Here is a 24,599-nt window from a genome sequence, read left to right on the forward strand (position 1 = left end):
ATAGTGGAACGACATGGCAGAGAAAGAGAGAAGAGGAGGGATGTCTGGATGCTAAGGGGAGTTCAGCGGGGGCAGTGGGAGAAGAGTCTGGCTGCTGGGTGGCCTGACTCTAGGGGAAGATCACCTTCCTACTCCGTTTCCCCTCCTGGCTCCCCACCCATCCTGCTGAGAACCACCTCCACCACTCGATAAAACCTTGCACTCATCTTTCAAGCCCACATGTGATCCGATTCTTTCAGGACACTGGGCAAGAGCTCAGGATGCAGAAGGCTGTCACACTGGCCCCCTGCCCTTGCAATAATGCAGAGGGCCCATTGAGCTGATTAACACACAAGCCATCTGCAGATGGCAAAGCTAAAGGAGCATACCGTAACACATGCCCACTTGGGCTTCAGAAGTCGCAGATACCCACCCTTAGATGCTGCTGTGGGGCCAGAGCCCAAAAGTGCTCGCCCCGGTTCCTGCTCCTGCCCGTCTGTGTGCTCACCCTCCTGTAAGGGGTTTGCGCTGTGCGGCAACCAAACAGATGTGCCACAACCCTGTCGTATATTCTGTAAGAGCAATCAGGGAACTCTGGTTTCAAAGAAAAATCACATGCTACTTCCACAGTTTAGTGTCATCGCCCACATCGTGGTCCTGCTTGCTGCTTTTCTGGATAATGACAATAGGGCCTAAAAGGAGACCTGCCATATTCCTTAATACACCAGCACCTTGATCATCCCTGGGTGGCAGTGGAAGGTTAAAGTCTGCACAAGGGAGGGCCTTGTTTTGTAGTGCTGTCTTGTGTCCCCAGAGAGCCTTTGTACTGTTGGCCTTAGTACCTCCCCGCTGCTTACCTGTGATCCATCCCATACTTCTGCCCAACTAACCTTCCTAAAGTGCCGCACTGATGAACAGCAATATTTCTCTTTCTCTCCCTCTTATTCTCTCATTAAGAAGTGTTAAATGCCCCTCCTACCACATGAAGTCCAACTCTTAAGCAGTGAAATGTGTGTGTGTGTGTGTGTGTGTGTGTGTGTGTGTGTGTATTTAGAGACAGGGTCTTCATGTGGTAGGAGGGGCATTTAACACTTCTTTGTCACCCAGGCTGGAGTGCCGTGGTGTGATCATAGCTCACTGCAGCCTTGAATTCTTGGGTTCAAGCGATCCTCCCACCTCAGTCTCCCAAATAGCTGAGACTATCGGTATGCACCATCACACTGGGCTAATTTGCATTTTTTTTTAAGAGATGGGGTCTCACTGTGTTTTCCAGGCTGGTCTCAAACTCCTGGGCTCAAGTGATCCTCCTAGCTCAGCCTTCCAAAGTCCTGGGATTACAGGTGTGTGAGACACCACACCTGACCCAGTAAGGGATCTTTGTATGACCTTCCTGGTTGGCTGGTATGAGGCTGCAAGGTGACCATGTGAAGTGCAGAGTGCAGCCGGACACGGAGTAGGGCTGTCCACTTGTGCTTCCACTACTTCATTATCTGATCTCAGGTTGCCCCGTCCTTGCCATGACTTGACCTGACTCATACACTCTTTAGAGTCTGAGCACCACTCATTATTTCTCCTGCCATTTCTAAGCATGAACCTCTAACAGTTATTCTGCCCTTTCTTTGATCTCTGTCCAGCAAAGTCCTCAAAGCCTGGTTCAAAAGTCCTGTGTCCTGGGGCTCCCGGGGCAAGCCTACCCTAGGCGTCAGGCCTGGAGGTCTCCTTGGCACCTCCCAGCTCCTCTGTGCTCCTCACAGTCTGCTCTGTGCACGTTGGCTGTATCTGTAGGTTACTGCCGTTTATTTCTCACATTTCTTACTGGTGAGAGTATATCACCCTCAGACCTCTATGATAACACTGTGCCCCACACACAGAGGCTACTCAATTAATGTTTGTTGAAATGAGAGAAAATATTTGTCCTTAGTACAGAAAGAAGATGAAGCCAGCGCCTGATAGGAGCCCACCCATAGAGCTGCCTTCCAACTAAATGTGGAAGTTAAATCCTGAAATGAGAGGCCAGTTGAAGATAGGCATGGATCTTGGGAGGGCCTGCTCACATATTCATGTTGTCCCCATTTTCTTGTGGATAAAGAACTATCAGCATTTCATGTGGGCATTAAAGTCCTGAGCTGTCTATCCCTGGCTACTCAGCCTATTTATTTCTGTGTAGATGAAACAAGCTCAATAGGGCATCATTTCTTTGTCTCTCTTATCAAATGGCTGACAACAGCCTTGAAGGTAAAAGTAAAACACATTTATACATTTACATTTCATCTAGTAATTTTAGTTGCTATTAGTTCTTCCTTTACTTCTAGGTAAAAGTAGAGTTCATGGTCACAGAATGCTTATCTCAATAATCATTTATAATATCGGTACCATCAGTCTTTGATGTTATGATTTCCTTATGTAAACATATGATTTTTCAACATTAGTCAAACAGCTGCTATGGGTGATGATACACATATTCAGGACTCCACAGTCCTAAAACAACTTTTTATTTTGACATTTGGACTTTTCCTAAAGTCACTTAGAAAAACTAGATTTTCCCAATGGTCATTTTGAGCAGGTTATGGAAAGCAGAAGATGTAAACAGATGAAATGGCTATAGCAGAGTGATATTACTTTGTACATTTATTTTAAATATTTATTTGTGTATACAAAAGTGCTATGCATCACGACTTGAGGTTATAAGATCTAGCAAATATAAAAATTATAATTGCTTTTATTACCTATAAATCTATTATTAAAGTAGATGAGGACGAGCACGGTTGCTCACACCTATAAACCCAGCACTTTGGGAGGCCAAGGTGGGTGGATGACCTGAGGTCAGGAGTTTGAGACCAGCCTGGCCAACGTGGTGAAACCCTGTCTCTACTATCAACACAAAAATGAGCTGGGTGTGGTGGCGGCACACGCCTGTAATCCCAGCTACTCGGGAGACTGAGGCAGGAGAATTGCTTGAACCCAGGAGGCGGAGGTTGCAGTGAGCCGAGATCATGCCACTGCACTCCAGTCTGGGCCACAGAGCAAGACTCCATCTCAAAAATAAATAAATAAATAAAAGTAGATGACTAATACTGCCTCCTAAAACTGCACCTTTTTTCAGGGTTCAGAGCCTTCAACTAAAGCAATGTTGTGATAAACTAACTTGGGGATACATGCTACCTTCTTTTCTCTGGGAGCTAATTTTTGTTTATTTATATTTAGTTTTCATTTATTTATTTATATAGGATCTGAGTTTTATTTTTGTGCTTATTTTGATAGAAAGAAAATCTGAAACCTCAATTGATGACAGACCCCACAGATTGAAGAAGCAAAGTTGACTCAAAAGCCCTGTTATTCTTATGGCATTAATGGCACCAGTGAAAATGGTGAACATAGATTAAGCACGTGCTCTGGGCCAAGTTCTGTTTAGAACACTTACTAACATTCTCCCATTTAATTCCCACACAGGCCCAAGATAATATTCTATACCAATTTACACATGGGGAAACTGAGGCAAGAAAGGATTAAGTCATTGGCCCTATCTCCATGGAACTGTCATGGGAATTTCCCATGATGCATGTCTGCCTGTAACTGAACAAAACAGATGTGAAAAAAAACTATAAATTTATCTGTCCTCTGTACCATGTTTTCTTTTGGAGATAATGAGTAGCTTCCTGGTTACTCTCTCTGCACTTTTCTATGAAACAAACAAAAAAAAGAAAAAAAAATCTTTTGTCATCTTTTACACTTGGACATTCGTTTGTGCCAATACAGTTAGTCTTCCAGACATTTTCCTTCTTAAACTTCATCTCTGTGAAATTAAAGCCTTTGTCTCTAGTTAAGGAATCCCTGGCTAAATCACCCAGAGACAACTGGCTGGCCCTTGAAGTAATCAGAGTAGATGTCACGCACAGCCTGGTCTCTGGGGTGGGCAACAGGTCCTCTGTCTTGACAGGACAGGCCAAGGGCTGTGTGGCTATATAAATGACAGCTGGTGAGTGCGTTGGGTGGTGGGTGGCTGGAGGGAGGGGCAGCATATTTCTGGCAAGTCAGCTCATTTCTGAGAGATGGGACATTGGAATGGGAACCCCAGCCTCACTGCCATCTTGCCCTGTGACCCTAGGAAGGAGCCCTGTTCAGAAGAAAGAAACCACAAATGGAGCCTTTTCTCTACTTGTTTATGGTTTGTCAATCATCTTGTACCCTTTCTTGGAGGTTTTGATGAGGATCTGGGTCGCAGAACTCTCCAGAGTCCATTGTTCTTCAGTGCAGAGGCTTCCTCTCCAATGTCAGTACCCCCATCCACACTCCCTCCTCTGCGCACCCAGCATCCGCATTCAAATGCTAAGCACAACAGTGGGATTCAGTGACCCAGAAGGAAAAGCCGCAGAGTGCCCCTTAATCCCCAAAGTCATCTTGACTCCGCTCACTTCTTCCCCGCCCTCAGTTAAATATGCTTGTCTGTCACACATGGGCAAATGCCTCCGACATGACTGAAGGCTGGTCTCTTTGAGCAGACTGAGGCCACGTTGCAAAAGAAGTAATCTTTCCTCTATGTTGCCACAAGAAAGCAAGCCCTTAAATTGTGATCACACTATGCAAAACTGTCCTTTTTCTGAAGGGAGGTGGCAGCCCTGGCGGGGGAGAGCACAGAGCAGCTCTCTTTCATTTGTGGCTGCATCTGATCCACCTTTTTAACACACAGCCAATGTTCATGCGGAACAGAAAGCAAGCATCAAAGGACCAGACCTCCTCACCCCCCTCCAAAATTCCGCAGCCTTTGTTGTCACTGGAGCTGAGTGGTTATTGAACTTTGCAGACCTGCTGGGCCTGGAAAGTGAAAACACCCTCCCGAGCCAGCAGGGGTGGTTCTGTGTGCCTGGGAGATAGGGCTGCGCATCTGAAGGCCTGGCGGTTGCCATGGCACCCTGACACCGAGATCATTCCTTATGAATGTCACCGGGGGCTGTGACTAAAGTTGTTTATGAGTCAAAAGTCTCATGAAACTACAGGAGGAAATGATGACTGCACCTCGGCAGGTTGTGGGAGAGAAGGATGGAGTGTCGTGAAAGCTGAGGCGCTGTTCTCCCCTCTCGATTTGCTAAGGAAGATGGTCTTTAAATACATGTGGAGCAAGACACGCTGAACATGCTGATATTTCATTCGTCACTGTGCATGACACAATGAGGGAGAGGTAGTATTTTAAATCATATACTGGCCCGCTGTCGTTTTCACATATGACAATCTTGTGCTTTGTGGCTTAGCACGCAGCACGGGGCTTGAGCTCCATGAGGCCCCAAAGAGGCTGCCTTCTGCCCATTTGGCTTCTTCTCTTCCCTTTGTTCCTCCCGTGTGAAGGGTTATCACTTTTCAAGGCTTTGGATCCGAAGTAACAGATAAGGAAGGTCGTGGGCACTTCCTCTTTCCTTAAGAAGAAGTTTTAAATAGCAGTGATCACTATTATTTCTGTAATATGGACAGAGGGAAATGGCTAGCCTAAGTGTGTGAAGATCACAGCAAAGGAAGGCAAAGCTGATGGCCATGGCCGGGGGGCGGGGGAGATATGGAGATTCTACTTCTATTTCTGGCATATTTCCCCCACCCCGGAGGAAAGTGTATCTCTTTTTTATTTAGGGAATGATATATGAGAAAGGAGATGAAGAGATTTCTCCTTTCTTCCTTTGAATGGAGAAAAAAAGAGACAAGAAGAAAAAGGGAGCAGAGAAGCCCCTCTCCCTTGCTCCACTCCACCCAGCAGCACGTGATTAGGGAAAAGGGAGGAGAGTTGCTGAGAAAGTAGCAGAAAGGGAGGAGAGACAGATGGAGGATGGGGGACATGGCACACTAAGGGATGCAGGGGGAGAAGTTACTCCATGTGCACGCTCCTTAAATTAAACCTTTACTTGAAATTCAGATCTGTTTTTAAAAGTTAGAACATAATTCTTAAAATTCATGTTATAAAAATTAAGACTTGTTTTTCAAAAAGAATCCCTTAATATATATTTTTTTCTGCAGCTAGCTTCCCTTGCTCATTACAAATATTATTCTATTAACAAATAGGATCTATAGAATGCTTTTGAGGACTTCTATATGGCCTATATTGAGATACGCTTTTAGCCCACACTCTCTCTCCTCCTGAGGGTCCCCTCTCCCCTGATTTCAGACAGACAGGATCTGCTTACCTCTGACACGGTGCAGTTGAGCTGGAAGATCTGCCCTTCTCCTTCCACCTGCCGCACACAGAGTTTGCAAACCAGCTCCACTGTGTTCAGGCTAAATCTTTCCAGGGTGAAGGTGCACTGCAGGTTTCTTTGAGACCCACTCCAGACATGGTAAAAAGGAATTTCCTAAAGGATGTAAAAGTGTTAACCACAATTGAAGGACTAATACCAAAAATAACTCTCAGATGGTCTGCTGCTAGGTACTCTCAGTATCACACCTGTGGCCTCATTTAATCCTCACAACAGCCCCATGTTTAAGTACATCCTGGCCCCTCATCACATGAAAAACTTGAGGCCCGGAGAGGTTCAATAACTTACCCTGAATCACACTGCAAATAAGTAGCAGGGTTGAGATTTGAACCTAAGGAGTCAGCCTCCAGAATCCATGTACCTAACCAGTCTGTCACATGTCTCTAATTTGCAACAAGCGCCATTGTAAATAATTAAAAAAAAAAAAAAAAAAGTTTATACAATTCCCAAAATAAAACTTGCACACACCAGTCATTGCTCATTAAAAGAATCCCTGTTGTGACATTCTGGAGAAAAGCAAAGAAAGTCTATAGGATACTGCACTGATGTTGCTCCCTTTCATGCTTACATCCTTCTCTGCCCAGGACAGGGGAAGCCAAAACCCACTACAGTTGGAAACTTCAGACTCAATTAGCTGCCACAGAAGAGTTCTTGGCACCAACCATAGAACAGGCTTTAATTTTCTAAAAGTCTAGACCACCTTACAGAGCCTATCCTAGAATCTGTTTTCAATAAAGGAAAGAAAAGGTTGCCACATAAAAAATGGGAGAGCATGGCGTTAAAAAGCGGTGGCTTCAGCGCCAAATCCAGTACAAATGAGAACTCCTTATTTCGTTTACTTGATAACCTGGGGCAAGTTACTTAATCTTTCCACTGCTCAGTTTTCCTATCTGCAAAAGAGTAAACAAAGAGTTTCTCATTCATAGGTCTGCTGGGGTTAAATGAGATAAACCAATGTATGAAGAGAGTGTCCAGCAGATGGTAAGCATTCAGCCAGGCTTAGCTTTAACTAATATCATATTATCATTATCATTAAAATAGTATTTTCTTATAATTGTATAAAGGAAATTACTTCTAAAACGGGGAGATTTGTAGAATTTTATGGCAATTGCAACACAGAGGAAAGAAGAAAGCAAAGGAAGAGGTGTACTGAGTAAGTCAGAAGCCTTCTGTTTCCATCAAGGACTGAGCTGTGCATAGAGAGTCTGGTGTGCAACCTCCATCAAAGCTCACAATTGTTAACAAACCAGTAGGCTTGTTTCCCATCATTCATGTGCAGAAACTTGACCAACGAGAGTGAGAATGGAGCCAGAATGTCTTCCCTTCAGTCTTCCAGTATGTTCATTGACTTACATCAGGAAATAGCTACCAGTTCAGCGGCAATGCTGGGGTTTGGGTTGAATTTGCATAAACATTAACATGGATTCACAGCTCTCTAAATATGTCTGCCGCTCCTAGGACTGTATATGAGGCTTGCAATCCCATCAAAGAGATTTTCTCAGAGCACAGGCTGACGGATGGAGGAGGGGAAAATTCCTTGAGGGTCTTGTGATTTTCCCCCAGGTATATACAAATGACACTTGGGACCCGTATTTTCTTGTCTGTTATTTAATAATATCCTGTTTGGGTTTCACTTTTACATGCTATTTCAGTTCTCCAAAGTAGGGCTCGCTCTAATTTTTCAATGTAAGGGTACTGGCGTAGGAAGGCTGAAGCCTAATTTGTGTCCCATGGAATAAACATGTCCTTCTGTTGTTTCTGTGAATGCATTTGAAGCTGTTTGTACCCATTGATGTGAACATTTAGTATGAAAATTAATTGAAATGATGGATTTGGAAGTCTTTCATTTATTAAAAATAAAACAATGATAGTACACTTATTTAAAGGAGGAATTTTTAAAAAGTATTCCTTCAAATATGTCTATATTTCTCAAAAATCCTAAATACCCAAACTATTTTGGAGAAACAAGTAATGACATATGATTAATTTCAAGGAAGGGGATTTCCTATGTCCATATAATTTTAGACCTCTTTCTTAGAGATGTCTCCAGACCTTTTGTTCGGCTTGGGAACCTTACCTGGTATTTAGCCAGCAATTTGCTCTTCCAGAGGGAATGGGCGATATCGTGAATTGACAGGCGCAGGTTGTGGGTGCTGCCTTTAAAATGAAGAGCTTTAGGTTCTTCTAGGAGCTGTCCTCCCATCTGTCTCTCAAGATGTAAAACTTCCTATAATGACAGGCCCCAAACCCAAAGCACGTTATTGAATTGCATCACTTCTGTCAGCTCTCTCATTGAATACGTTTCTTTACTGCCTCCTGAATGGCAGACGGAACTTGCGCAACACCGTGAACACCCACTTTTGCAGCCTCGAGACCCTCTAATTAAAACCCCTCCCATTTTGTATGAGACCAGACCCTAATAACAAACCAGGTTTTGGCACAGTCTACATCACACTGTTGTGGAGTAATTTCAGTACAGTTTACCCTTTACCCACTGATGAGTGGGGGACATAATCAAGTCGGGGGAATAACATCAGAACTCAAAACCAGAGAGCCATCAATTAAAGAAAAAATAGGTAGAAATGTAGACAAACTGATAAGAAGGTAGATTTTCAATTAACTTTTACAGAAAGGGACAAATAACTAGAAGAGATACTTATTCCTTGGACTTGATAAAAGCAACCAACAAATAAAAAATCAGAACCTGTTTTAGGCATTTAGTTCAATCTCTTATAGTTTCTTCAAGTACAGAAATAAAACCATAAAAATTTTGCTTAAAATGATGTATTGCATAATTCCCAATTTAAAAAATTTAGAATATGCTAATTATATATTCTATTAAAGGAAAATATTCTGATACAGATTAGGAAGGTTTTTTTAAACACCAAATATTGAACTGAACGGTTACTCCAATTACATTTTCAAAAGAATACTTTATTTCTCGAGAATTGTGACTGATGAAAAAATTTGCTACATAATTTTCTTATACTATACAGATACAACATAAAGACAAATTCTATATATGCTTCCATTTCTCAGGCTAGTCAATGGGAGTTAATGAAGCATTTCCAACTGCAGCTGTAATTATCCAAACAGCCTGAACCATCCCTATGCACGTTACTCCTCTCATGCCTTAAAAGTTTTAATGGTACAAATACGTAGGAAATTTGTGACCCATTTTAAAATAAGGGTCCAGGAATATATGGATTTTAGAAAAAAATCAAAGCAAAATATAATTTTTTCTTTGGTGATATTTCAATAGAAAGCAGGGAGTTCAAGAACATAGGTGTTCATTCAGACTGTAACATGCATGGATTGGGGACGCTTATTTTAAAACGGGTCACAAATTTCCTACGTATTTGTACCCACCAAGCACAGGTGGGTCGCAGTGGAGGATTTCAGGCATGGGAACCAGATTGCCTCATATTCAGAAAAATGCATCCACCTTGCATTTGTTGAATGAATTCTAACCCATGCACTTGTAGAGCAGTAAGTGTGGTGGTTACCACCATCATTGATTACATGCAAACAGCTCATTTCAAGATGTTGCATTAGTGGTTCTTAATATCCGTCATCTTTGGGTGAGGCCACTGTTCTGAACTGTGCAAGCTGCTCAAAGGTGTAAAAAAATATTAGGATAATGTGGAATGTGGTTGCAGACAGGGCGTCCTCTAATTAGTATCTAATGGAAGAGATGAGGCAATAACACACTGACGTAGACAAGTGTGTGGTTGAGCTGCCTGAGAGTATTGACCTGCTACTTAATGTTGCTGGCTGATGAGTAGCTATGGCTTGTGACAGGAGCCCGAGCAGTCAGCCAGCCCCCAGCCACAGTCAGCCAGACACCTTAACACATATGTTGTGTCATTGTCCCCCTAGTCTGCTGTGCCTGAGCTCAGCAGGCTCCGAGGGTCTCCCGTAGGCCACACAGACCCATCCAGCCCTGAGTCACACATGCTCCTCACAGAACGTGGCACACCCCACTCCACGACACCCCACTCCACGACAAGAATCCAGCCATGTGGAAGTGGAGAAGAAAAGTGAGGGTTAATTGCAGTTTCTTCTGCTTCAGCAGGAAGGCATAATGAGCTTATGTTGATCATGTTTGGTGTCTAGTTAGCATAATAGAGAAAGCTGATGTTCCCAGTGAACCTGGCACCTGACAAATTCTAAAGCTAAAATGATGTTTGTTTATAAGCCATTAGAAGAAAAGAAACATAATTAGAAATCTTTGAGATTACAGTCATGCCAATCAATCAGTTCCAGCTTCTTTCCATACGCCCTAATTACCTCATCAAGACGTCTAAAGAGCAATCGATAGTAATTATCTGATTACTATAGATCTTCATTATGTCGAAATTATCTCCCTGGGATGTCTAAAAGAAGATGCATTGTATTCCGGGAGGTAATTGTACCCAACAATGTATAATCCACACCCCATTCCTACAATCAACATAGACTGCCAGAGGATATGAAGAGCATTATCAGTTTTCTTGGCAGGCAGGACATTGAAAAAAAAAAACCCAAACTGCCTATTGGTCATGACCTTGAAGTCAGGAAATCTAACACGGCATTTTGAGTGCAAACTCTTCATTGGAGTCAGCCCAAGAATCAGGCTCAGTTTTTTGTTTCTTCAGCAACGATCTCAAAAGTCACGGTAAAGAATTCTCCCTAGTGGGGAAAAAGTCTAGACTGGCTTGGAGGAGCCCTGTTTTGGACAGAAGGTACCAAGTGCCATTTTAAAGACAGTGGGACCACAGAACACACTACTTCCATAGTCTTAAGCTCGCCATTTCTCCATCAGCCAGGAGTGACACAAAGCTGCAGCACAGAGATGGGAGGAACCTGACTTTTTTCTCCCTTCCATTTGGACATAAACCCTGGGGAAAGATAAACGGTTCATCAGGACACACCCATGCTTAGAGCAGAGGCTGTAAACATGTTTGCCAGAATAGTCTACCAGTCAAAACATTGAGCATGCATGTTTATAAATTACATATCTCTATTATTGGTATGTTAATATATTGCATTAGAAAATACACATCAAATCTAAAAATACATAAAATCCTGTGTTAATCTATCTTAGCATACAGCTAGGTACTCATATTGTATTTTTTTTTGGTCCCAGTGGTTCATTGGGCCTGGGGTGTGTAAACTCCGTGTTGGAGACTGCTGGCTCAGAGAGCTTGTCCTTTCACTGGTACCTGGGGAAGAATCCAGCCCAGCAGTGAAGGATTCAGTAACCTCACCACACTTCAACTTAACACTCCTTCCCGCAAAGTGGCAACTGGTATGGTTGCACTACAGATGTTCATGACATAGGAAAGCATAACAGAAAAAAGGAGAGGACAACAACCAAGGTGTGAGTTAAAGAGATCTCAGTCAATCATCCAACAACTCCTGGGAAACGAGTATAATCTAAAACCACACAGGAACAGGAGCTGACTCGTCACATATGGCGAATCTCAAATAGAGTTTTGTGTCAGATGATAGAAGAAGCAAGCTCGCCCGAAAGGCTAATCAGGCTTTGTCTTGTGTTACCATTTTAAGTGTTATAACTTGAGATTTACTCCAGCAGAGTCCACTTAAAAATATGCTGCAACTTGTACTTCACACAGCTTGATTTTCTGAATTCCTTGCACATGATCTTATTTTGGTTATTTATATGATACAGCTATGTAAGAGGACAGAACAATAACAAATATACAAATCAATAAGACATGGCTTTACAGTTCAGTGTTTTCCTCTGCTTCCTCTTCCTGGGAACATTCATTCAACATCAGTGAGACACGTTAGGCTGCCAGGAACCATGTCAGGTCTGGAGCACACAGACAAGTAAGTCCCTGTCACTGCCTTAAACTGCCAGTGGGCTAATGGTCCATGGGGGTTGGGGGGTGACCTGTAAACATGTAACCACAACACAGTGTGCTCAGCTCTAAAACCACTTCCAGACAGGCTGCTTTTGAATCACAAAGGTTAGGATATTTCACACACCTTAAAAAAGAATATGAAGAAAATATATATAAGGTCAAAAGATTTGGGATGACTTAAGAGAAATATCGTGACCCTGGAAAGAAATGCTATAGTAAGGATGCGGATCATCTGGCCTCTTTGTTCTCAGAAACCGGAATGTCAACTTCCTTTGCAGAAGGTGTTCTTTCTGCTGGGAGTTTCCCCACCTCAGTGGCCTGGTCTGGCTCTAGGTGAATCCACCTGTTGCTTTGATCCCCTTGCTTTGCTTCTGTGAGAAGGGAGACAGTTTCTGACTTCCTTTTACAGTTCTTTTTTTCAAAATATTTTTAGAGACCTTCTTGCTGGCTCTGCAGCCCAGGCTGGAGTGCAGGTGGCACGATCATAGCTCACTGCAGCCTTGACCTTTGTGCTCAAGCAGTCCTCCCACCCCAGCCTCCCAAGAAGCTGGGACTACAGGCTCATGCCACTGCACCTGGCTACTTTTAACATTTTTTGTAGGGACAAGGTCTTGCCTTGTTGCTCAGGCTGTTGTTGAACTCCTGAACTCAAGCAAACTTCCCACTTCAGCTTCCCAAAGTGCTGGGATTACAGGCATAAACCACTGTGCCCAGACCCCCTTGTACAGCTCTATCTGCACTCCTCTAACTTTTCCTTGCAAAGACACCCTCAAGAGTAGGTCATTAATAAAGGTGTCTGTAGCCCATGCACATCTACACATGCGAACCATCAGAGTCACCAGAAGCAGGCCATCTGCCTCACAGCCCAGCGTCCGCCAGGGATCTGAGCAATCCTGTGGGAGGGCCTCTTTCCCCAATGCGGGCGCCGCCTCCAAAGCAAACTGGCCGGCCCTGAGTGAGGGCTGTATTGATTCAGGGAGCCTGTGAGGGATTGCTCCAAAGGCAGGGACAAGAGATTCCACAGTAGAAACAAGCAGCTTTCACAATAACCAATTAAACCAAGACATTATCCATGCCAAGCCATTAGCCTGGGCCACTTAAAAGCCACATTAAATCCAGGCTGTTTTAAAGGCTTGTGTGCACAAAGGAGGCACCTCTGGCCTGTACCCAGAATGCTTCCAGGCTCTTAGATGAGAGGATCTCCCCTTGTTAAGGCCTGACAGAGAGGCAGGAGGGAGGATACATCTGCCAGCCAAGCCACTCCTCCACTCTGGCCTGTCCAGCCCCCGAGATTCCCACTCTGCATTATGTCCGGGTTAGATTGCATCTGCCTCATCTGCTTCTCTTGTTCTCTCTCTGCCTGTTCCTTCCATGCCTGGGCAAATTTCCATTAAATATCAGGCTCACAGCTATTGCTCACTGGGAGCCCCCAGGCAACAGAGTGGCATATACTTGGATGCTTTGAAGTACATCTATAAGAGTATGACAAGTCTGCCCCCAGGGTCCAGGCTGAAGCTGAGTTACAGGGCCCTGCAAAGTGGTGATTTCGTGCAAAAAATTGTGAGGTGCTAGGGCCCCACAGCAGGTCTGGTGGGCTAGTGCTCCAGACCCTGGCTTTGTTGCCTACACCCTCTGCTCGCGCTCCCCACCAACCCCACTTTGTGCTCACCCTCCTCCTCTATTGACCTTTCTCCCTTGCTCTCCCTCCTCCCCTGCTCGCACTCCTCTCCTGCTTGCCCTCCTCCCCTGCTCAACCTCCTCCCCTGCTCACCCTCCTTCCCTGCTCATCCTCCTCCCATGCTCACCTGCTCCTCTGTTCACCTCCTTCCCTGTTCACCTCCTCCCTTTCTCACATCCTCCTCTGCTCACCCTCCTCCCCTGCTCACCTATTCTGCTCACCTTCCTCCCCTGCTCACCTTCTCCCCTGCTCACCTCTTCTGCTCACCCTCCTCCCATGCTCACCTCCTCCCCACTCATCCTCCTCACCTTCTCACCTCCTCTGTTCACCCTTCTCTCCACCTCCTCCCCTGTTCACCCTCCTCCCCTGCTCACCTCTTCTGCTCACCTTCCTCCCCTGCTCACCTTCTCCCCTCCTCCCCTGCTAATCCTCTTCTCCTGCTCACCTCTTCTGCTCACCTTCCTCTGCTCACTCTCTTCCCCTGCTCACCTCCTCCTTTGCTCACCTTCCTCCCCTGCTCACTTCCTCCCCTCCTCCCCTGCTCATCCTCCTCCCATGCTCACTTCTGCTCACCTTCTTCCCCTGCTCACCTCCTCTCTTTCTCACATCCTCCTCTGCTCACCTCTTTTGCCCACCCTCCTCTGCTCACCCTCTTCCCCTGCTCATCCTCCTCTCCTGCTCACCTCTTCTGCTCACCTTCCTCCTCTTCTCACCTCCCCTGCTCATCCTCCTCTCCTGCTCACCTCTTCTGCTCACCTCCTCCCCTTCTCACCTCCTCCCCTGCTCACCTTCTCCCCTTCTCAACCCCTCCCCTGCTCACCTTCTCCCCTTCTCAACTCCTCCCCTGCTCAACCTCCTCTCCTGCTCATCCTTCTCTCCTGCTCACCTCTTCTGCACACCTCCTCCCCTTCTCACCTCCTCCCCTGCTCACCTCCTCCCCTGCTCACCTCCTCCCCTTCTCACCTCCTCCCCTGTTCACCTTCTCCCCTGCTCACCTCCTCTCCTGCTCAGCCTCCTCTCCTGCTCAGCCTTCTCTCCTGCTCACCTCTTCCCCTGCTCACCTCCTCCCCTTCTCACCTCCTCCCCTGCTCACCTCCTCCCCTTCTCACCTCCTCCCCTGCTCACCTTCTCCCCACTCACCCTCCTCTCCTGCTCACCTCTTCTGCTCACCTCCTCCCCTGCTCACCTCCTCTGTTCACCCTCCTTCTCTGCTGACCTCCTTCTCTGCTCACCTCCTCCTCTGCTCACCCTTGCCCTGCATAACAACTTGCCCCTCTCTCACACCACTTTCCCAAAATCGCACCACCTTCTTCCTCAAGGCATGTGTTACGCCTTCCAGTTTTTCAAGGGGCGATTATGTTATTTGTAGATTATCTAGTCCATAGCTTCTTTCTCTCCCTCTCTGCCTCTGTCTTGTTTTCTCTCCAAATACTTTTCTGTCATTGTTTTCTTTCCCTTTTTAGAAGCAGTACAGGCTATAGAAAGGATGAAAGAAATGATTAAAGTTAAGTTTCATATAACCCACTGAAATCTCTCTTGAAGGGAAGGCTGGAAGGCGCTGAAATCCAGGTTGTTTCACTCTGCTAGCCTTTTTTTCCTTTTTTTCTTTTTTTTTTTTTCTTTGAGACGGAGTCTTGCTCTGTCACCCAGGCTGGAGTGCAGTGGCACGATCTCCGCTCACTACAAGCTCTGCCTCCCAGGTTCACGCCATTCTCCTGCCTCAGCCTCCCAAGTAGCTGGGAATACAGGCGCCCGTCACTGCACCCGGTTTTTTGTATTTTTAAGTAGAGAAGGGGTTTCACCGTGTTAGCCAGGATGGTCTGGATCTCCTGATCTCATGATCCACCCACCTCGGCCTCCCAAAGTGCTGGGATTACAGGCGTGAGCCACCGCGCCCGGCCCTAGCTTCTTTCTTTATATTGTTTCTGGATGTTATTTGTCCAAGCAGTCTTCATGTTTGAGAGAAACACAGAACCACACATTGGCTAGATTTACTGCTGCTACGAGGCCAGGCATCAGCAGCAGGAGCATGAGCAGGTGGAGGTAGATACTGAGGAAATGTCGCTGAGATCGCTACATGGAGAGGACAGAACAGAAGGCAGGAAGCCAAGCAGCGGACAGCCTCGCGCTCTGGCTGTTTTTTAGTTTGGTTCGGCTCTCTGGCTCCTGGAGATAGAACTGCTCTCCATGCTGGAGCCAGCACAGGAGGCTGAGTTGTACTGCAGTGGTGCCCCACCTTCACCTTGATTCTGGGACGCAGACACAAAGAACAGACCAGCAAACGTGCAGCATGCCACTCATGTGAAACCTCAAAAGGCCAGCCCTCAGTGACTGTGCTGACTGGTGTTTAAAAAAAAATCACATCTGCCATTTCATGGAACCTGCCTTTCTTCTGCTCATTCTTTAATCCTGTGTCGAAAACCTGCCCTTGTCATTTGGGGATGAGAAATCTGTGTCTTTGCTATGGTGGCTGTCACTGCTGTCTCTGTCACAGCTGTGGGGGCCTGTACTCCACCAAAGCAGAGGCCAAAAAGAGCGGCCATCCTTCTCTCCTCTTCCCTGCCAGCTTTTCAGCGACGCTGCTCTCAGGCCCCCACGTGCTGTCTCCTCCTCTCCGGCTTTCGGGCCTCAGGCTGCGGAGCCGGGCAGTGGAGAACATCTGACTGTCAGCCCAGCCTCTCCCACCTGCTCGGGTCAGTGTCCCTGGCGTCCGGCCTGGCTTTGCTCCCTTCCCTTCCTGTGTTCACGCCAGGGTGCTCTGCTCTCCCCCTGAGTTTATCTGCCTTACTTCTTCCCTAATAATAACAAGGCTGGACTCTGGTGCCCATCTGCAAACATCTCCCCGTCAAGTTGCTTCGTTTCTAGGGCTCTGCCTGCTGTTCCCACAGCTGCTGTGGCCATGGATGCTTGGTCTGAGCTGCCACTTCCAGCCTGCACAGTCAGGGCAGTTTGCGACACTTTTAAAGCCAAATGCCAAGGGGTGACACTCATGCAAGTAGCATGTCACTTGTCTACCTCTGGGCATGCTCGTAGGGAAACGGTTCTCTCTCACATCTATGTATTAGGAATAGGACTTTTTAGGTTTTTCTAGGACTTCTGAAGTCATCTTGTGTTTCTTTTCTCCTGTTAACATGCTGTTTTTAATCTTCTGTATTAGTTTTCTACTGTTGCCATAAGAAATCGCCACTAACATAGTGACTTAAAAAATAACACAAACTGATGATCTTACAGTTCTGGAGGGTGGGAGTCTAACACAGTTCTCATTGAATTAAAATCAAGGTGTGTCAGTGGGGCTGCCCTCCTTTCCAGAGCCCCAAGAGGAGAATCTGTACTGGGTCTTCTCCACCTTCCAGAGGTTTCTCACATTCTTTGGCTCACAGTCCCCTTCCGCTGTCTTCAAATCCAACAATGACAGATTTCTCTGAGCCTTTTTCCACAGTCATATCCCGTTCTGACCATAGCTGGAAAAAGTTCTCCACCTTCAAAACCATATAATTAGACCGGACTCACCCAGATGGTCCAGGATAATCTCCTCAAATCACACAATCATATCTGCAAAGACTCTTTTGCCATGTAAGGTAAAATACTCACAGGTTTTGAATATTAACGTGTAAACATCCCTGGTTGGTGGTGGTGGTGGGGGGGGTGTTATTCCGCATACAACAACTTCTGTTTTCTTTCTTTTCTCTCTCTTCAAAAAGTAAGTTCAACATAGCAAGTCATTTCTAAGATATATGATAGACCCAGGACCAGATTTCATAAGAAGATGATAAAAATGGGATAAATTTAGAGGCACCGAAAAGATCCCTGTGACTAAATGTCTAACCAACCAGATTGCTATCAACCCTGAAACTCACCTCACAGTTAGATTCCAGTTAGATTTAATATCTTCCTTAAGCCATTATCTTCAAAATGCCACTGTAGTCTATATGCCCACCTAGGCATGGCAAACAGTGTCTGGTGTCTATTTTGTGCCAGGAGATTGAATAACTTTTATCTCCTTTAGAACTTCAAAGAGTCCTTGACGCAGACCAAATTACTCTCCTAAGAGGTCAAATTCAGCGACCAGGGTCACCAAGCTGATAAGTGGCAGAGCCAGTCACAGCAGCCAGCCCGACTCAAGCTCTCCTGCTGTACCATGCTCCCTCCCATACACACAGCAGCAGTGATGCACTAGAAACCTTTAATACACGTTTTGTTGTTGGTCTCTAACACACATGTTGCACATATGAATATATTAGTTTAACTCCAGAGGCCGGGATCCTGAAAGTATACAGGTAAGGCTATTTTTGAGGTTGTTTGTGGGAACTATAAGAATAGGTATGGATTCTTACTAGGATAATTCCAGGGAGGATCAGCCTTAGAAGACCTAGAAGAAGCAAGCATGAGGGGTTCAGAGTTCTGTAAGGTCACAACTTGCCATGGAGGAAATGCCAGGAGGACAGCAGTGAGGAAGGTGACAGGTAACAGGATAAAAATATAACCACCTTCTCCCTGTAACAAGCCACGTCTGACTGTCCATGACTGTGGCCCAAGAACATGAGCATCACACAATTCTCAGCTAGACTTCAGCCAACCTCCTTTCTCTCTCTTCACCTTCCGGTGTTTCTTTCATTCTTCTCTTCTCTTTTCACATAATACAATCTTTCACAGAGTTACTCTATTACAGCTGGGATTAGGGCACATGAAATTATCCAAGGAAGATCTTCTCCATGCCCCATGAGTCCATCAAAAAAAAAAAAAAAAAAAAAAAAAAGCCAGGTTATGTTAATACACATTATTTGGTTTGTATCACATATACATTCGTCAGAAATTCAGTAAACATCATATACTGCCCATAATGTATGAAAATAACTCCTTTTTTATGTTCTGAATCTCAGAGTTTAGTATAAAACCCTTTATTCCAAAACGAGACTCTCATGTATTGTACCCTTTGGATGCCGGGACAGAAATGACTTATTTCCACATAGATGTATGTTTCTCCCTAGGTGTTTTTAAACTTACTCCAAATATAACCTTGCTCTCTGTTAATTGTTGGTCTATTTATACTAGGATTCAAGTCTTTGCAAATAATGAAAGGAAAACACCTTTTTCATTAATCACCTGAAGACGGGGGAAAAAGAAAAGCTCTGATACACCAAACTCAACCTTTTCAATAGACTTGACCTCTCTATTTGAATTGATTCCAAACTATTCTCACAATTCTTAGCATCTTTATCCTTTCATGTGAACACAACTAGAGCACTGTTCCCAGTGGTCCTTCAAGCACATGCACAGGAAAAAGCCCTCCTGAAAGGCATAAAATAATTCCACTGTCGCCCATCAGCCTTGACTTCTGCTCTGGTAGTCACTGCCAACACGCTAATTCTGTATCAGTGCTTTCAAATTGCTAAACGCAGCTTTTAAGTTTCAGGTGACCATTTTTGCCCCAAGGCTTAACAAAACTCTGGGAAATTGTTACAAAAGCTGCCAAGCTCAAAGAGGTGGGTACGAAGAAGAAAAATGGATCACAGTTGCTTAAGACTGACTGCATTATCCATCCATATGGATAATATAAATAAATGTACAAATATATATATTTATGTAATATATATATTTATATTTTATATATTATATGTAATAATATATCTATATAATATATACTTATATAAATATATAATATAACCATATATTAATGTAATGAATATATAAATATTTATATATTTTTTATATATAATATAAATATATATGTATATTATATGTATATATATTTATTATAATATAACAAATATATATTTATTATATATCTTATATATAATAAAATAAATAAAAATATATAATATATATTTATATAATATATATTTACATATAATATAAATAAATGTATTATCTATCCACATGAATAATATACCCACATATAATAAAAAGTGATAATTAATATTCTTGAAATACACAGCTCTAGACATCAGGGCAGTCTTTTTGCAATAGCTCTCCTGGACTTACTCCCCAAGAATAAGTACTCCACTGGGCCTCCATCTCTGCCCTAGTCCAGCATTTCTGTGGATTTTTCTGCAATTTGTAAAGAATCCCCAGCACATAGCAATTACTGTAAGAAAATATCAAATGCTGGTAAATGCAGCCTCAGGCATCATTTGCTATGCTGAAGATGGAGGAGGTCAGGAATTGGATTAAAGCACAAACAAGGAAGCAGAGATCCTTTCCATCAGAGTCAGAGGAAGTGAGAAGAGGCTGAAGTAAAAGATTTGGAGGGTAGAGGACGGCAGCTGGGGGAGCTTTCATCGGGTGATTAGGTCACTGCTAGGCACATGTGGGCTTTAAAACAGCCAGGGACTTCCTGAGAGCGGAAGAGACCTGGAAGAACTGCCGTGGGAATCGGGGTAAGTCAGGAAGAGCTAAATAAAAGGAGTAAGGAGAAGCAGGGAAGGCATCCCTTAGAATAGTTATCTTGAGAGTATAATAGACCCAATCAGAAATGTATGGTTTTTCATAACAACTCATCAGCCTGGAAGTAGAAGTAGCGGGCTTGTTCAGTGGAGGGTATCTTTGGTTATTGATACTAGAAAAGCCTGAAGCGCTCACAATGACGAGAGAGTTCAGTGTGGAAGTAAGTTTGCTGCAGATGCGAGTAAGAGCAGGGAAGGGTTTGTGGACTGGGAAACTGCAGCAGGTTGAGGGAGCCTCTCCTTTTTTTTTTTTTTTGAGATGGGGTGTCACTCTGCCACCCAAGCTGGAGTGCAGTGGTGTGATCTCTGCTCACTGCAGCCTCAGCCTCCCGGGTTCGAGCAATTCTCCCATCTCAACCTCCTCAGTAGCTGGGATTACAGGGGCGCACCACCACGCCTGGCTAATTTTTACATTTTTAGTAGAGACAGGGTTTCACCATGTTGGCCAGGCTGGTCTTGAACTCCTGACCTCAGGCGATCCACCTGCCTTGGCCTCCAAAAGTGCTGGGATTACAGGCATGAGCCACCATGCCCAGTGAGGGCCCCTCTCCTTAAGAACAAAGGGTAGCTTCCATGCACCTTGTGGAAGAGAGAGATGGAAGGTCAGATGTTTGTGGTCAAAAAGGGGGAGTTTGACAGGTGGAGATCTTGGCAGTGGAGCAGTTGCTAATGAAGATGAAATCCAGAGCACATCTATACGAGTGAATAGACAATGTAAGATGTTGTGAAGGCTACTGGAATAAGTTTGGGCAGAGAGACTGTGATTTAAGTCATGACATTGAATTTGAGAGAATGATGGGAATAAAATGGATGGAAAGAAAGACCACAAGGCAAGTACTGCTAGGGCGGGATCCACAGAGGTCTGTGCAAAGGAACTGAAGTGGGTATGAGCAGCAGCAGAACCATCCAGCCTGGGCAGTGAAGAGATGCCCCAGAAAGGGTCATGGAGTATGAGAAGTACTGGTACATCTCCTCTTGGCCTTGGGTTAGTTAGGGGGTGCAGTCTTCACTGGAGGTATTGTGAGGTGTTACCAGGAAGATCTCCTGAAGTTAATGAGAGCAGGTAGAGGAATGGGGGAGGGAATGATGTAAGGTTGTAGGAAAGTTTGTTCTTAGTAGAATTTTAATTCCAGAAAGATTTGGGAAAGTGTTTAGGATAATAGCTCTTAACTTTGGTGGCACAATAGAATAACCCAGGGAGTGCTAAAAACAAAACAAAACAAAACAACAAAACGACAACAACAAAAACACCCCAATACCCAGACCAATTAGATCCAAACCTGTGGGAGTGAGACCCTGGAGTGAGTTTTTATAAAAGCTTCCACCTGCTTCCTCTGTGCACTGAGAATTCCTGATTTTGGAAGAGCATGAGGGTGAGTCTGGAGGGGGGCAGGCCTGAAGGAGGAGGAGGCCTTCGGGAGGGACATTGCAAGAGGAAGTATTTCTGGGCAACGGCGGTTAGAGAAGCAACGAGATGGGAGAGAGTATGGTGGGAACATTAACAGGGTGGCAAGAAGGCAGAATTTTAGTAATAAAGGGCTTTTTGAGCTAATCAGCCCGAAGTTTCCAATTCAAGCGTGGGTGTGAGGAAGAGATGGCGTGACTGAAATAATTGTCTCTTCGGTATGTTGGAGAAGCCATTTACCTATAAGTAGGATTTTGGTATTTCTGCATTATTCAAAGGCCATGAGGTGCAAGAAAGCCTCATCCATTATTCATGTTTGTTTCAGGCTAAGTGCTAGATCCCCAGATGCTTAGAATTTATAAATGTCTAGTTAGAAAGCATTGACCATGATATAGAGTGCTCTTGAGTTGTTTTTGCTGCTTAAACCTGTTCATCACTCTTTCTCACTATTGACCATTTGTGTCTTGAGTTCACTAATTATAATAATCAGAATTATTTTTATAAAATATTTTATTTTTGCATGTATTTGTGTGTGTTTGTCGGGAAGACAAGGTGCCTGGGAAGAGAACTATGTGTGTGCATATAAAATATGTAAATCAAACACTTCAAATATGATGTAGGTCTTCTATGCATGCTTTTGCAATGATTTTTCTTGAAACTGTTGAAAAACTTTGCCTTAATCAGACCCCATAGCTCCCTACAGATACCATTTTCCCTAATTTAAACCTAGCATGATTCCTATCCTGACAGTGCTTTGGATGTATCACATTTGCAAGGAATATAGAAGAAATAACCTTAAGCTTTACATTAGAGCTGTGTGTTCACAACTTTTATTCAACATCACAAAATCCTACAGGCTCGACTATCAAAATTATATGCACTAACCCAGGAGGTCTCATGCCTTCCCCAAGACCATGCTGGTCAAATCCACCACAGTGAACAGATGATGGCAACAGGCTCCTAGCTCACCTTCCTGTTTCCACTCGTGCCGTCTCCAGTCTTTTCGCCTGTAGCCTGCTTCCCAGGGAACCTATCCTGGAACACTCAGTATTCATAACCAAGCACTACTCTCTGAACGGAAGCTCCAGATGGAAATACCCTGATATTCAGAAAAACTTTCTTTCCTTGGCTTCCTTGACTCATTTTTCTTCCATTTCTATTCCTAATCTGGCTGTTTATCCTTCTTTAGCTCTTTTGCTGGCTGCCTTTCCTCCTCCCTTGCAATGCCAGGGCTTTCCTTGGTCCCCAGTCTCTAGGGTACGGGTCTTCAAGCAACTTCACTTAGGGGCAGATCAGCCAGGCTGCAGCCAATTGCCTGGGCATGAAGCCTGCTTTCTCCACTTAACAGCTGTGTGACCTAGAGCAACTTACTTAAACTTTCTGTGCCTTGGATGATACATCTATAAAGTGTAGATAATGGTGCCTTATAGATCAAATGAAGATTAATGAGTTAATATAAAATATTTAGAATTTTGCCTAACATATAGAAGCTCTCAGTAATGTTGATTATTTTTATGATTATCTTCTCCCTCTACTGTCTCTTGATATTCTCCCTGACCACTGTGGATAACAGTTATCAACATAATGTAGGTTTCTGAATCTCTATTTCAAGATCTGCTCTCTGTCCAGAGAACCATATCTATATTTCTAACTGTGCCTTGGGCATCTGTTATAGATGCCCAATTCATACCTCTAATTCAGTATTCCAAAAGAAAAGGCACAGTTATGGACTGATGTCTGTGCCCCCCCAAATTCATATAGTGTAATCCTAATCCCTAGTGTGATAGTATTAGGAGGTGAGGCCTTTGGAAGGTGATTAGGTCACAAGGGTGGTGCCCTTAGGAATGGGATTAGTAACCTTGTAGAAGAGATCCCAGAGAGCTGTCTCCCCATCTCTCCACCACATGAGGACACAGCAGAATGCCAGCAGCCTGTCACCCAAAAGAAGGTTCCTCACCAGAGCCCACCCATGCTGGCACCTTGATCTCAGATTTTCAGCCTCCACACTGGAAGTCTGGGTTGGAACTGTGAGAAAAAAAGTTTGTTGTTTAAGTCACCCAGTCTGTGGTACTTTGTCAGAGCTGCCCAAACTGTCTAAGACAGGCACCATCTCAACACGCCAAGGCCTCCTGCCTCCTGAGTTTGCTTCTATGACTTAGAGGCAGGAACTTGACCTTCTGCCCCAACCCATTGAGCGTTCGTCATGGGATTCTCAAAAGGCCACTTGAGCAGGACCTTTTAGGCTTGTTCTCTTATCTCACTGCCCCATCACCATCCAGCTCCATCACCCGTTCCTGCACCATCCAGCTCCATCACCCGTTCCTGCATACTTTGACTCACCTTTTCACTGAAGTCAGGCTGATATTTCTAACATGTATTTTCAATCATGCCTTTTTTCTGTTTAAACCTATCCAATCCCCATTAACTCAATAACTGAATCCCAACTTCTCTCTCGGCCGTGAAGGTCCATCTAGACAAAATTCTTATCTTACCGGAAATAATATGCCTGTAGAGAGTCTTTTTTTTTTTTTTTTTTTGAGACAGAGTGTTGCTCTGTTGCCCAGGCTGGAGTGCAGTGGCAACATCTCGGCTCACTGCAACCTCTGCCTCCCAGTTTCATGCCATTCTCCTGCCTCAGCCTCCCAAGTAGCTGGGACTACAGGTGCCCACCACCACACCTGGCTAACTTTTTTGTATTTTTAGTAGAGACGGGGTTTCACCATGTTAGCCAGGATGGTCTCCATCTCCTGACCTCGTGATCCACCCACCTCAGCCTCCAAAAGTGCTGGAATTACAGGCGTGAGCCACCGCGCCCGGCCAAGGGTCTTTATTTATTGTTTACTTCTGTGTTTATTCATGCTGTTCCCTCCACCTAGGAATCCTGTATTTTTCCCTTTACTGTTGCTGGTCAAAACCTAATCCTCCATTAGGGCTAATCATCAAATGTTAGCTCCTTTTCAGATTCCCTCAAAGTAATAATGCCTCTGTCTC

The 24,599-nt window shown here is 44.5% G+C and overlaps 1 protein-coding gene across 3 annotated transcripts in view; it reads right to left on the reverse strand.

Moving 5' to 3' along the window:
• UNC5C (unc-5 netrin receptor C) overlaps positions 1–24,599 on the reverse strand; it is a 385,297-nt gene that overhangs the window by 9,686 nt on the left and 351,012 nt on the right. For 2 of the 3 annotated variants that reach the window (XM_005555481.3, XM_005555480.4), the window contains 2 exons: positions 8,290–8,439; positions 6,144–6,308 (listed from right to left, as the gene is read on the reverse strand). In XM_005555481.3, the coding sequence (XP_005555538.1) occupies positions 6,144–6,308; positions 8,290–8,439 (315 nt within the window). Of the gene's footprint in view, positions 1–6,143; positions 6,309–8,289; positions 8,440–15,669; positions 18,466–24,599 lie in introns of those variants that run through there. The other variant, XM_074040173.1, reaches the window with a different exon arrangement.

The sequence above is a fragment of the Macaca fascicularis genome, chromosome 5 (genome assembly GCF_037993035.2).
Source record: "Macaca fascicularis isolate 582-1 chromosome 5, T2T-MFA8v1.1".
Taxonomy (NCBI): Eukaryota; Metazoa; Chordata; class Mammalia; order Primates; family Cercopithecidae; genus Macaca; species Macaca fascicularis.